Below are 14,455 nucleotides of genomic sequence, written 5' to 3'. Positions count from 1 at the left end.
TATGGTTTCACTTTATTTGTGGAGCATAACAAATAACATGGAGGACAGGGGGAGATGGAGAGGAGAAGGGAGCTGAGGGAAACTGGAAGGGGAGGTGAACCATGAGAGACTATGGACCCTAAAAAACAACCTGAGGGTTTTGAAGGGGCAGGGGGTGGGAGGTTGGGGAAACCAGGTGGTGGGTACTGGGGAGGGCACATATTGCATGGAGCACTGGGTGTGGTGCAAAAACAATGAATACTGTTACGCTGAAAAGGAATTTAAAAAAAAAAAAAAAGAACCTCAATCTTTATCTCAAAAAAAAAAAGTATAGATTGCTCTAGGCATTATAGACATTTTAACAATGTTTATTCTTCTGATCCAAGAGCATGGAATGGTCTTCCATCTTTTTGTGTCTTCTTCAATTTCTTTCATGAGTGTTCTGTAGTTCCTCGAGTACAGATCCTTTACCTCTTTGGTTAGGTTTATTCCCAGGTATCTTGTGGCTCCTGGTGCTATAGTAAATGGAATAGATTCTCTAATTTCACTTTCTGTGTTTTCATTGTTAGTGTATAAGAAAGCAACTGATTTTTGTACATTGACTTTGTATCCTGCCACGTTACTGAATTGTTGTATGAGTTCTAGTAGTTTGGGGGTGGAGTCTTTTGGGTTTTCCATATAAAGTATCATGTCATCTGCGAAGAGAAAGAGTTTGACTTCTTCATTGCCAATTTGGATACCTTTTATTTCTCTTTGTTGTCTGATTGCTGTTGTTAGGACTTCTAATACTATGTTGAATGAGAGTGGTGAGAGTGGGCATCCTTGTCGTGTTCCTGATCTCAAAGGGAAGGCTGTGAGCTTTTTCCCTTTGAGGATGATATTTGCTGTGGGTTTTTCATGGTTTACCAAGTAATTCAAAGGAAAGAATTAAGGGAATTGGTGTTTTAAGTGTTTGTTTTTAAAGTTATGTATTAGGAGAAATGGAGAAATATTAAGTTATCCTCCTGGTTGCAGGGGCTGTGCTGGACACTAGGATGTGAGACGAAGAAAAGGTAGGCTGGTAGGCATAACCACGGAACATAAGGCATGTTGTAAAGTATGGGTAAGAGTGTGGTATTTAAGAGCACAGAAAGATAGACTCTTGAGGGATTTGGGAGGGGAACCAATGGTGACATTTGAGCCCCTCTGAAGTTGAGTGAGACTTCCGTGGAGAGCAAGAAGGGGAGAAAGTTTGTCTAGTCAATGGCCTTAGTGGGAACTTTTGCAGGAAGACACAACTTGTCATCAGGAATCTCCTGGAGGGAGCCAGACTGTCCCTGCGCTGGGAGGTTATTAAATCCACATTCTTACACCCTATCTAAATGGGGTGAGTCTTCAGCAACTGAGCCTAGGAATCCACATGGCATACAAGTACCCCAAAGAATTCTGATACACTCTATAAAGTATGAAGTCCCCCCCCACAATGTTTGCAGACTGGGCTGAAAAGAGGGTGGGCAACACCTTAGAGGATGGGAGGGAGGGAGGTGTAGGTAACATAGCAGCCTGCCTGCTGATGCAGATGCATGGGATCAGGTGACAGGAAAGGAAGGATCTGTCACAATGCCACCAAGTTTGCAATGTGTGGGATGTGAAGGGATACTGAGCAGGCAGTTCAGGCTTCCAGAAAGTTTGTCTGCAAAAAGAAAAAGAGATGAGCTTGGATACCTGGATGAGGGCCCTTTATCCTAGGGGACAGAGTTATCCTCCAGATCAGCTCTGATCAGAGAGTCCAGAACCAGCCTATCTGTCCCCAGTAGGACCTTCAAACTTGCAGGAAGTGGAGGTTCCTCTTAAATCATACATTTTCAACCTCATCGCTAATGACATTTGAGACAGATAATCCTTTGTTGTGGAGAAGTGTCCTGTGCTTTGCAAGATGTTAAGCAGCATCCCTGGCCTTTACCCTTAAATGCCAGTAGTACCCCTGCTCCAGCTGTTACAACAAAAAATAACTCTGGACTGTGTCTTCCTCACCCAACTCAGAATCCCTGGCCTGGTAAGATGGCCCATCAGAGCTGTGGACATGCATGAATGTGCACATGTGTTATTTAAGGGAGCAGGGATATGCTCAAGCAAATTCATAAGCTATAGACTACAACTACTAGAATCATGAATGTATACTACATTGAACTGACAAGGATCTGGCAGAGACCAAACAATATGTCAGGTGAAAATTCACATCTCGGGAAGAAATTCTCCAACATAAATGCCAAGGACAATGCCCAGAGATTTCCTAATTTTACAAGAAGTGGGTTGGGGGGAAACTCACCTTTTCTCTTGTGAGGAATTTCTCAGCAAAGGGGTGTTTTCTGTAAAACAGGGATCTTTTGACCTGGAGCTGAAGAGCTGAGGTAAAGAAGAGTGAGACCTGAAAGACACAGTGAAGGAAAAAGGATCACCAACACAAAAATGGTGGAAGTGTTCACTGGTAATTGGGGCTATATCCAAGAACATGCCTGAAATTCAGTGATAAATTTTACATAAGTTATAACTGAATTGTAAAAAGCTAGAGTTTAAAAAAGACCATTAGAAACAACTCTCCTTAAAAAAAATAAAAAAAGAAACAACTCTCGGCCAGCATAAACCAGGTTGGCAATGCAAAAAAGAAACACATAAGAAACCAGACACTCTAGGATTGATACTTTCAGGCTTTGCAATTCCACGCAGAACTTCTCATGGAGAAAACTGTTCAGAGTCTGATGGGCCTTTCTATACTCAAAAAATTCTATTTCCTAAGATCACAGTATTTAAATATCACACATTTAAAATATCCTACTGGCTCCCCATTGAAGACCAGTAAAACTCAGCATCCACGGGGTCAAAATGAAATGATAAAATGGCAACGATGGATCTCTCATGGGGATGGAAGCCACAAGTGAAACAAAGCAAAGCTTCACACTGTAGGGACACCCCCTCCACTGTGCTGGCCTGGACTAGAGGAAGGGCCACCATAAACTTATCCAAATCAGGAGCTCAAGAGAGCACAAGAGAGCCCACAAACATATATGGTCCTCATTCAAGGACACATGATGTTTAAAAGCAACCAGCTTTTCATGAAAAGCTGCAGAAATAATTTTCATTATTAACTGTTGGGAATATGTCACTTTATACACAAATACATTGACTTTCCTAAAGGATCCCAGGCCACACAGAGCTGCTGTGGATGCCATGAAACACTCACCAGGGACAATAATAGTAAAGGCAGAGAAAGGAAAAAAAAGTATTCCCACCCTCTTTCTCCTTTCATTCCAGCATGTACCTGTGACAGCAGGACAATAAGACTCTGGTCTCATGGGTGGATAAAACCAGAGCCCTGAGCTGTGCCCAACAACACCTACCATTCCACACCAGAGCCTGGAAGGGAGTCTGTCTTGGGCCAGCAATGTGCTCTCTGAGTACACCTCTGGGCAGCCCTGCATACTTTGCTGGGGAAACAGATAAGAGAGGATTCTGTCCTCAGGAGCTTTAATAGCCAGGAAGAAGAACACAGCAGAGAACAAGGTATAGAATAGATGTCCTTACTAGCACTCATGAGAGCAGAGATGGAAGATGAATTCCACTTGAGTGATTTAATAATTTATACACTTTAACTGTTAGCTGTTCAAACTGGTTTAAACAATTAGTTGGGCTTTAAATTCTTCATGTCTCATAACTGCAAATGAAGAAGGGCCTCAGGCACATTTAGATAAATGTCTCAATGAGTCAACTAATATCCAGCGTTTTCCATTACTCCCTGAGGTGGTCTGTTACATAGCATTCCTGGGAAAGGTGACTGTTACCAAGACCTCACTCACATTATTTAACCACTCTGAGCTTCCATTTTCTCATCTGTATAATGTGGATTAAAAGAAAAAAACTCACTAAAGTGAGTCACACTAAATTAGGAGCTATAAATGGTAAGCATAGTTTGGCTTCAATTCAATTCAATTATTTCTATAACACTGTGAGCCTCTTATGAATGGCTGCCATGATATTTCCATCTTGTTTTATTGGGTACCTTGACTGGTACCCTGTTCAATGTCAGTGCTTAAATCCCAGTAATCATAGCTTATTTGCATGAGTTGCCTTTTTGACTCCATGAAATAGTTTTATAAATCATTATCAGATCAATAATGTGCTCAGAAATACCACCTACCCTCTGAAGAGCAGAGCATGTTCAAGAGAGTGGAGGTGCCATTGCTCCTTAGAAAGCATTATCCACAGGCTCTCAGCAAAGCTCACGGCAGTGCCACATTGCACAATGCTGAGAATTCACTTTACAGCCATGAAGGAGGAAAATCAAAAATGGGGAAAAGTCAAAAGTCCATTTTATTTTCTCTGCGGTGAACACATCTGGCTGATTTAATTTTTTAACATTTCTATTGCACTTTGTTTACACACAGTATTTTATAATTGTAGTGAAGTATATAGGAAGTAGTTTCTAAGCTTTTTAATATTTAGTTATGATTCTAAAGAGCCAAAAATAAAATTAGTTTTGCTAGGAAATTTCCCAAAGGCTTCAGGCTATTCCAAATTTAAATTGAATTTTACATTGTCCAGGTATTATTTTCCATTGTTCCCATCCATTTCATTTTTGCAAAGAAGGGAGGCTCAGAGAGGGCTTCAGACCAAGTTACTTCACAGGATCCCTGACCTTCTGTCCTGGAAGACAGAAAACTCACAAACTGCATATAGAGAAGATTCAGGATTACCCAAGAAACATATTTCACAGTGATTTTTCTTTCTGACTTAATTAAGGTAGAAAATATTAATGAGATCTATATTATCCCTGAACTTTTTTCCTTCTGGAAAAAAAAAAATCTCATTGACATTTGTCTGACTTCACATCTAAGGCCAGGTGTTGTCAAAATTCACAAAATTCAACAGTGTCTATTTTCCTAGTGTCTCAACAACTCTGTGTATACATGTGTAAAATTCATATATGCCTGTAAACTTATAAGCAGGCAATACTTATTTGAATAATTTGGAAACTACAGAAGAGGATAACAGATAAAATTATTATATATAATTCTGTATTTCAAAGATACAAGCTTATCTATAGATGGTTACCAGAGGGGAGGTGGATGGGGAGATGGGTGAAATAGGTGATGGAGATTAAGGGGTGCCCTTGTCATGATGAGCACCAGGTGTTGTGTGGAAATTTTGAATTACTATATCGAAAATATTACAATGTTTGTTAACTAAGTGGAATTTAAGTAAAGAGCTAAAAAATAAAAAAGAACTTCCTTTCAATCTTTTTTTTTCTACATATAAATGAATAGTTTTAAAGTCAGCACTCAATGTTATATGCAACTAACAAATTGTTGAACACTACTTCTAAAACTAATGATGTACCATATGTTGGCTAATTGAACATAAAAAAAAATAATAAAGTCGTCTTCAAATATATGAGTTTCCAGACATACATTCAAACAAATAAGTTGCTTTGTTCTCTAATTGTTTAACCTAGATAAGTCATTAACATTTCTGTGTTATTAAATGTTCTTCTACAATGTGATTTACATGTTAGCATCATATTCCATTACGCGAATCCCCATATTAGGCATAACCATCCTCTGCTGTTGGAAATTTAGGGAATTTCTACTTCTTTACTAATATAAGTAACAAACATTATGAAAGTCCTAGTAGACAAGTCTTTGTACGTGCCTCCAAAAGTTTCCTAGGACAGATTCCTAGAAGTGGAGTCACTGGGCAAGAAGTATCCTGGTGCTTATGGTCCAGAGAGAGCCTTACTATGCCTTTCAGTTACAGAAGAGAACAAATCCTTGTCCCCACAGCCCTGGGTATTAGCCACATTTTAGATCCTTAAGCAGTAAATTTTAAACAGCTAGAATTGATTCAGGTCCACCATTATCAAGAAACCTTGCTGCCATGATTGTAAATAAGACCCATCTATGCCAACCCGCAAGATGGATACAGTGTGTTTGCAACACCTCCCAGCCCTCCCCTGTCTATAACCGTTATCTTAGCTCCAGACACCCTAGTTCTTTCTAGATCCAAACACTGGGTAGTCCTATCGTGCTTATGTCATTTTATCAAGAAAAAAAGTATCTAAGAATGTTAAAAATATTAAATACCTAATATATTAACACTTCTGAGAAGATTCACATTTCTAAAGGGCAGATAAGAGACAATGATTAGTGCAAAGAACATGCTGGAGAGGTAATGGTTTGGTCATCAGTGGTAGAGAAAGACGTTTGCTCTCATTCTTTCTCAAGCTCTGTATCATGTAGACACCATCAATACAGGACAGAAGCCAGCTCTGCTTGGCAGGGAATCCAGAGCCAGTAACAAGGAGTGTAAAATGATGCCACTGCCTTCCTCTGTCTCTCTTTCCCTCTCTATCTCTGACTCTTGTTTCTGGCCTATTTTATCCTGGATTCACTGGCCCAAGATACCTTTCCAGAAGGAAAAAAGCAAACCAGCAGGCTAGGAAAAGCTGGATTTGCCCCAAAAGTGATCACACGGACAACGGCCAAGTGTGTCCATTGACAGAAAGCAGATCTGAGGAAGGAAAGTGAGCAGCAAACCTGCCACCCACTCATGTGCCATTTTTTAGAAGATTTGGGAGGAAACTGTGATTTCTCACCCAGATATACACAGAGCTTCAGAGAAACTATCTGTGTTCTCTCCAAGCATAACCGGGCTTTTAAGTTTATTTAACTGCAAAAAAGAGAACCTATAGCTCAGGCTGCTCAGAGGCAATGTCTATAATCAGTTGTAATCATGAAGGCTGTTTCCCACTTCCTCAGCCTAACACACCACTAGTTATTTTCTGCAGGATTTAAAAAATAAGTCCATAAAAAAATAATTATAAATCTATGATAATAGGTACACAATGTAGAAAAATGTAATTTGTGATATCGATAACAAAGGGTGGCAGAACTATATAGAAGCAGAATTTTTGTATGCAGTTGAAGTTAAGTTAGTATCAATTCAAATTAGGTTGTTATAACTTTAGAATGTCATACCTAATTGTCACTGTAAACACAAAGAAATATAATAAAACATACACCAAAAAAATGAGAAGGGAATCAAAACATGTCACTACAGAAGTCAACTAAACACGGAGGAAGGCAGTAAAGGAGGAAGGCAGTAATGAAGGAAATGAGGGACAAAAGGCTATAAGACATACAGAAAACATAAAACAAAATGCCAAAAGTAGTTCTGTTTGTATGAATGATAACCTTAAATACCAATATACTAAACTCATCAATCAAAAGGCAGAGGTTGGCAAAGGGATTAAAACGGAAACAAAACAAAATAAAACAAAAAATATGACTCAACTATATTCTGTCAATAACAATTATAAATAATATACACCAAACATCAGAGCTCCAAAAGATATGAGGCAGACAACTGACATAATTGAAGGGATAGATAGTTCTACAATAATGGGTATAGACTTCAATGCCCCACTCTCAATAATGGTTAGAAATCAAACAAAAGATACATATGGATCCGGAGGCCTTACACAACACTATTGACCAACTGGACCTACAAAACCTACAGAGAACAATCTACCCAACAACAGCAAAATTGTACATTTCTCTCTAGTACATATGTAACATTCACCAGGATAGACCATATGTTATGCCATGAAACCAGTTTTAATAAATTTTAAAAGACTGGAATAATACATGTATCTTTTCTGATCATAGTAAAATTAACCAGAAATCAATAGCAAAAGGAAAACTGAAAAATTCACAAATATATGAAAATTAAACCAAACACTCAACCAACCAATGGGTGAAAGAAGAAATCACAAGGGAAATTAGAAAATATCTTCTGTGGGCTGAATTGTGTGTGCCCTCCAACCAAAAAAGCCCCTCGTACGTTGAAGTTTTAACCCCCAGTACCTTATAATATAACTGTGTTTGGAGTTATCTTTAAATAGGTGATTAAGTTAGATGAGGTCATTAGGGTGGATTCTAATCCAATTTGACTACTGTCCTTGTAAGAGGAAATTTGATACAGAAAGAGACACCAAAGATTCAAGTACAATAAGAGGGTGTAGGAGCAATAGGAAGGCAGCCATTTGCATGCCAAGGAGAGAGGCATTTGAGGCAACTGACCTTTGCCAGCACCGTGATCTTGGACTTATAGCCTCCAGAACTATGAGGAAATAAATTTCTGTTGTTTAAAATGCCCTTTCCGTGTCACTTTGTTATGGCAGCCCTAGCAAACTAATACAGTTTAAGACAAATGCCCTGAGCCAAATGACAATGAAAACACAACATACCAAAATTTATAGGATGAACCGAAAGCAGTACTAAGAGGGACACTTACAGCTGTAAGTATTTACATTTAAACAGAAGAAAGATCTCAAATCAACAACCTAAATTTATACCTTAAAAAAATTGAAAATGAAGAATAAACTAAACCCAAAAGCTGAAAGAAGTAAGAAAATAAATATGAGAGAGGTGACTAATAAAATAGAGATGAGAAAAGCTATAGAGAAAATCAGTGAAACCAAAAGTAGGTTCTTTACAAAGATCAATAAAATTGACACATCTTTAGCTAGATTGACTAAGAAAAAAAGAGAGAAACTCAAATCACTAAAATCAGAAATGAGAGCAGGAACATTACTACCATTTTACAGGGGAAAAAAAGGATTATAAGTGCATACTATGAATGATTATATGTTAACAAATTGGATAACCTAGACAAAATGGGTAAATTCCTAGCTATACACAACCTACCAACACTGATAATGAAGAAAAAGAAAAATCTGAATAGACCTGCAACTATTAAGAAATAGAATCAGTAATCAATCAAAAAATAAGAATATTCTAAGAAACAGAATCAGTAATCAAAAACCTCCCAACATGTTTTACATGGAGCGCTAGGTGTGGTGCATAAACAATGAATTCTGGAGCACTGAAAAGAAATTTAAAAAAATAAATAAAATTTTAAAATAAAAAATAAACAAACTTCCCAACAACAACAACAAAAAGCCCTGAACCAGGGCTGATGCACTCTACCAAATGTTTAAGGAAGGATTAACATCACCTCCTCAAACTCTCTTAAAAAACTGAAAAAGAGGGGACACTTATTCAGTGAGGTTAGCATTACCTTGATACCAAAGACACTACAAGAGCAGAAAACCACAGACCAATATCCCTGGTGAATACTGATGCAAAAAATCCTCAGCAAAATACTAGCAAGTCAGTTCAGCAGCATATTAAAAGGATTATACACTATGACCAAGGGGAATTAATTCCTGGAATTCAAGGATGGTTCAAAATATAAAAATCAATTGATGAAACACACATTAACAGAGTGAAGGGAAAAAAGCACATGATCATCTACTGATGCAGAAAAGTATATGACAAAATTCAACACACTTTCCTTATAAAAATGTTCAGCAATTAAGAATAAAAGGAAACTACAACACAATAAAGGCCATAAAAAACAGCTAACATCATACTCAAAGGTGAAATACTGAAAGATTTTCCTTTAAGACAAAGAACAATTTGAGAATACCTGTTTTGCTTCTAATCAGTGTAGTACTGAAAGCTCTAGCCAGATCAATTAGGCAAGAAAAAGAAATAAAATGCATCCAAATTGGAAAGAAATGCATAAAATTATCTCTGTTCACAGATGACATGATCTTTTATGTAGAATATTCTAAAGATTATACACACATGCATGCACACACACACAACTGTTAGAACTAATAAATTCAAATTCAGCAAAGTTGGAAGATACAATATCAACACGCAATAGAATATTCATACAGATGAAATTTTACACAGCAGTGTAACTGGCTGTACTACAGCTAAACAAAGCAAAATGGGTAAGTGTTAGGTACATAATGTTGACTGAAGAAAGGAATTCATGGAAGAATACATATAAGATGTAACTTCTATAAAGCTTAAAAATAAGCTTGTTTAGGATACTTTTACATGGCTTTAGATAGAATAAATAAAGAGATGGGGAGAGAGAGAGAGATGTGTATACACAAACACACACACAGAGGAATTATAAATACAAAGTTCCAGGAAGCAGTCCCCATATTAGGAAGCAAAGGGATCAGGCAAAAGAGGTGCCAATTGGTTTATGAAAATTAAACTTCATAACTTACTGATATTCACTCATATGTGGAATATAAGAAATAATGAAGAAGATCATGGGGGATTAAAAAGTAACTTACTGACACGTCACATATATTATTTTGTCTACATAAAATATTACATGCTATTTTATTTTATTTTTTATTTAAATTCAATCAGTCAACATATAGTAAATCATTAGTTTCAGATGCAGTGTTCAATAATTTATCAGTTGTGTATAACTACTTTATTTTATTTTTTTTTAAGATTTTATTTATTTTTGAAAGAGAGAGAGATCACATGCAGGCAGAGAGGCAGGCAGAGAGAAAGAGGGAAGCAGGCTCCCTACTGAGCAGAAAGCCCAATGTGGGGCTCAATCCCAGGACCCTCACTCAGTTCATGACCTGAGCCAAAGGCAGAGGCTTAACTCACTGAGCCACCCAGGCACCCGTTTTCTTTTTTTTTTTAAGATTTTATTTATTTAACTTTATTTTATTTTTTAAAAGATTTTGTTTATTTATTTAACAGAGAGAGAGAAACAGCAGAGGGAGAAGGAGAAGCAGACTCCCCGCTGAGCAGGGAGCCGAAAGTGGGACCTGATTCCAGGACTCTGGGATCACAACCTGAGCCAAAGGCAGATGCTTCACTAACTGAGCCACTCAGGAACCCCCCATATAAATATTTTAAAGGAAAAATGAATTTATCAGTTGTAACAGAAGGGAAGTTATACACGGAAAAGAAATAACATAGAGATGATCAGATAGAAAATTGGAATTCAAAAAATGGTAAGATGGAAAGCTCTACTGATATCCTGAAATAGAGGATGAAAATAATATATTTTCATAATATATTTAAAATATGTATCTCATAATATTTTCAAGTAACTGATTGTTTCCACTTATCATTCCTACTTAGTCTAGGAAATAATTATTTTTAAAAGCCTCCTAAAACCAAGCAAGTCAAAGGGGAAAATAGGTATTACAGAACCACTTAAGTCTCAAATGAGTCACCAAACCAAGAGGTCCTGTACATTATGCAGAAGTAGAAAAAGGGAATTTTAAAAATTCATTCTTTATAAATAAATAGTCCTTTGACTTTCTGTTTGCCAACATAATGTTCATGTTAATCTTTGTTTAAACAACTAGCTTTGCTACAGATGGTGCGACTCGATATTAAAAAGAATTTCTAGATACTGTTTAAAAATTTTCCCATAATATGGGGCGCCTGGGTGGCTCAGTGGGTTAAGCCTCTACCTTCGGCTCAGGTCATGATCTCAGGGTCCTGGGATCGAGCCCCATGTCAGACTCTCCGCTCAGCGGGGAACCTGCTTCCCTTCCTCTCTCTCTACCTGCCTCTCTGCCTGCTTGTGATCTCTGTCTGTCAAATAAATAAATAAATAAATCTTTAAAAAAAAAATTTTCCCATAATATGTGTAAGTACAGTTAACACAAGAATGTTAAATATGAATGGCTATTACTCATCACACAAAGGGTTAACAGGATACCCAACAGCTTGGGGAAGTCTTTTTGACAGAGATTTACCAGGACAATTTAAGGATTTACTTGAATTAAAAACAATCAGATGCATTTAAGATCCAGTTTGAATTATTTCCCCCAAGAAAAATAGTTCAAATAGCTAGTTGGCCTGGTGGTGTGATTTTTGCAGTTTACAGTTCAGGTCTGTAGTTTAAAAAGATGGGCTCGCAACAGTCAGGTGGGTGACTGGGCCCAGTGAGGCGTACAAAGGAGACATACTAGTAATAAAGCCAAGCATGCATGGTTGTCCTTAGCCAGCTTGCTGCAGAAGCTGGTGATTGTTCAGTATATGCCCCCAAAAAATCACAATAAAAAAGAGTGATGCCCATTTTTTCCAGGGTTAACACAAATGTAGCAAGATAAAAGTGCTGGTCCTTGAGCTAAGTAATACTTTGGACATAAAAGATGCAATCCCTTTTTTTCAAAGCAGATGGTTAGAATGAGAAAGACTTCCATTTAGAAAAATCATTGCAGTATAAAAAGTGTTAAAATCAACCAAATAAGCAAAAAAATCCGTTTTGGAAGGGTTTTTTTAATAAGAAAAAAACCTGTGAGAGGAAATCAGACTAACATTCACTCCAATTGGCTGGAAAATTCAGAAAATAAATCATTAACATTGGATAGGCTTATGACAGGTCTGGTTTTTGAAGAGATAAGTCATTTCTATTGCCTAAAAAAACAAAAGTATACTCCTCCCAAAACAAACCAGAGAGACTTATGTGTTTTCAAGGGAGATGATATAAGACTCCACGTTAATGAAAGGAATATGGGCCCTGAGAAAAAAGCTAGATTTTTTACTTTCATAGTCATCTTTTCCCAGATAGACCAATGAACGTGTGAGTCCAAGGATAAAAAAATCAGCATTGTTAATAGGAATACAGATTAACTGTAAGTGCCTTAATATATTACCATATGAAACATAAGATCATTATTATTTTGATGGGTTAGACAGCTCTCTGGAAGACCATTTTACACTTTTTGTTAATATTTTTGATACTGTGTGCGCATGCATACCATATGCTCAACAGTGATATCCCATATAAGAAAAAGGAAGTCTATTTTTAACAAACTTTTCTGACCTACCTTTAATTTGAAATCAACAAGATATTCAAGTGTACATGGCAGATTTAGTCCCTATCTCATGTTCCTAGGTAGACCCTGCTGGCAACATATTTTATAGTCTATTTCCTAAGCTCTTCTTAGAAAACTGCCTGGATAGAGGAGATACTCATCCTGGTGGCCTAGAGCAGACACATGGATTAGAAACATCACAGAGAATGATGGACTGTGCCAAATTTCTCTATACACTGCAATTCTCTCCCCTGTGTGTGACATACATTTGAATAATTCCAGGCTTCAGGGGTTCCATCAATTAATGAGAGAAGGTCCTGGAATCTCCAACTATGATTTTGGGTTTATCTATTTCTTCTTGTGATCTCTCACTTTTTGCTTCATAAATGGTATAGCTCTTCTTCTTAAATCCATGCCCCTTTTGGGGCATCTGGGTGGCTTGGTCAGTTAACCCTCTGCCTTCGATTCAGGTCATGATCCCAGTGTCCTGGGATCAGGCCCTCATCCGGCTCCCTACTCAGCAGGGAACCTGTTTCTGCCTCTCCCTCTGCCCACTCGTTTTCTCTCACTCTCTCTCTCTCTCCCCCTCTCTCACACAAATAATAAAATCTTTAAAAAATTATTATTTTTTAAAAAAGTATTATGCCCTTTTGATAGATTACCCTTTTATGACATGGCCATCTTTATTCCTAGTAATATTCTTTCCTCTATAATCCACTTGTTCTAATATTAATATAGCCACTCTACTTTTCTTGTATCCATTTTAGTATTGTATGTTTTCTTCCATCTTTTTACTTTTAACCTATCTGTGCTTTTATATTTAAAGTGGGTTCCTTTAGGGGTGCCTGAGTGACTCAGTCGGTTAAGCTTCGGCTCAGGTCATGATCTCAGGGTCCTGGGATGAAGCCCTGTGTTGGGCTCCTTGCTCAGTGGGGAGTCTGCTTCTCCCTCTCCTTCTGTTCTCTCTCTCTCTCTCTCTCTCAAATAAACTAATTAATTAAATATTTTTAAGAAATAAAGTGAGGGGGAGCGCCTGGGTGGCTCAGTGGGTTGGAGTCTCTGCCTTCAGCTCAAGTCATGATCCCAGGGTCCTGGGATCAAGCCCCGTGTCGGGCTCTCTATTCAGCAGGGAGCCTGTTGCCCGCTCCCCCACCGCCTCTCTGCCTACTTGTGATCTCTGTCAAATAAATAAATAAAATCTTAAAATAAATAAATAAATAAATAAAGTGGGTTCCTTTATACATAAGGTATTCAGTCCATTCTCATATAACGTGATTATTGCATGTTTAGGTTTATATCCACCATCTTGCTATTTGTTTTCTATTTATTCATCTATTCCTTGTTCCCTTTTTCTCTTTTTCTGCCTTATTTTGCAGTAACTGAGTATTCTGTATGACCCATATTATTCCTTTTGTAGCTGGCTTATTTGCTACAATTCCTTGTTAGTTTAGTTGTTGCCTTAGGATTTACAATATACATCTTTAGCTTCTTACAATCTAAGTTAAAATTGTATTATACCTGTTCCTCTCTAACATACAATACTAATATTCATATTCATAACTATATACATCTATAATGCACAAAGGTACACTTAAAATAATATGCTCCCATTTCTTTCTTCCCAACCTTTGTGCTATTGCTGTCATACTTTTTTACATGTGTTATAAAACATGTACTGCATTTTTATTATTTTTTAAATGATTATCTTTTAAAGACAATAAGAAGAAATATACATATTGACTAAAACCATTTACATTCTTGGCACTCTTCGTTCCT

The 14,455-nt window shown here is 37.3% G+C and overlaps 1 protein-coding gene across 1 annotated transcript in view; it reads right to left on the bottom strand.

The window, feature by feature from the left end:
* Positions 1–14,455, bottom strand: part of LOC111161928 (OCA2 melanosomal transmembrane protein) — a 469,742-nt gene that overhangs the window by 393,626 nt on the left and 61,661 nt on the right. Inside the window, exon 3 of the mRNA XM_022526004.1 lies at positions 2,288–2,386. Within this exon, the coding sequence (XP_022381712.1) occupies positions 2,288–2,386 (99 nt within the window). The remainder of the gene's footprint in view (positions 1–2,287; positions 2,387–14,455) is intronic.

The sequence above is a fragment of the Enhydra lutris genome, unplaced genomic scaffold (assembly GCF_002288905.1).
Source record: "Enhydra lutris kenyoni isolate GAN:26980312 unplaced genomic scaffold, ASM228890v2 scaffoldscaffold87, whole genome shotgun sequence".
Taxonomy (NCBI): domain Eukaryota; kingdom Metazoa; phylum Chordata; class Mammalia; order Carnivora; family Mustelidae; genus Enhydra; species Enhydra lutris.
This window is presented reverse-complemented; position numbering and strand designations above follow the sequence as displayed.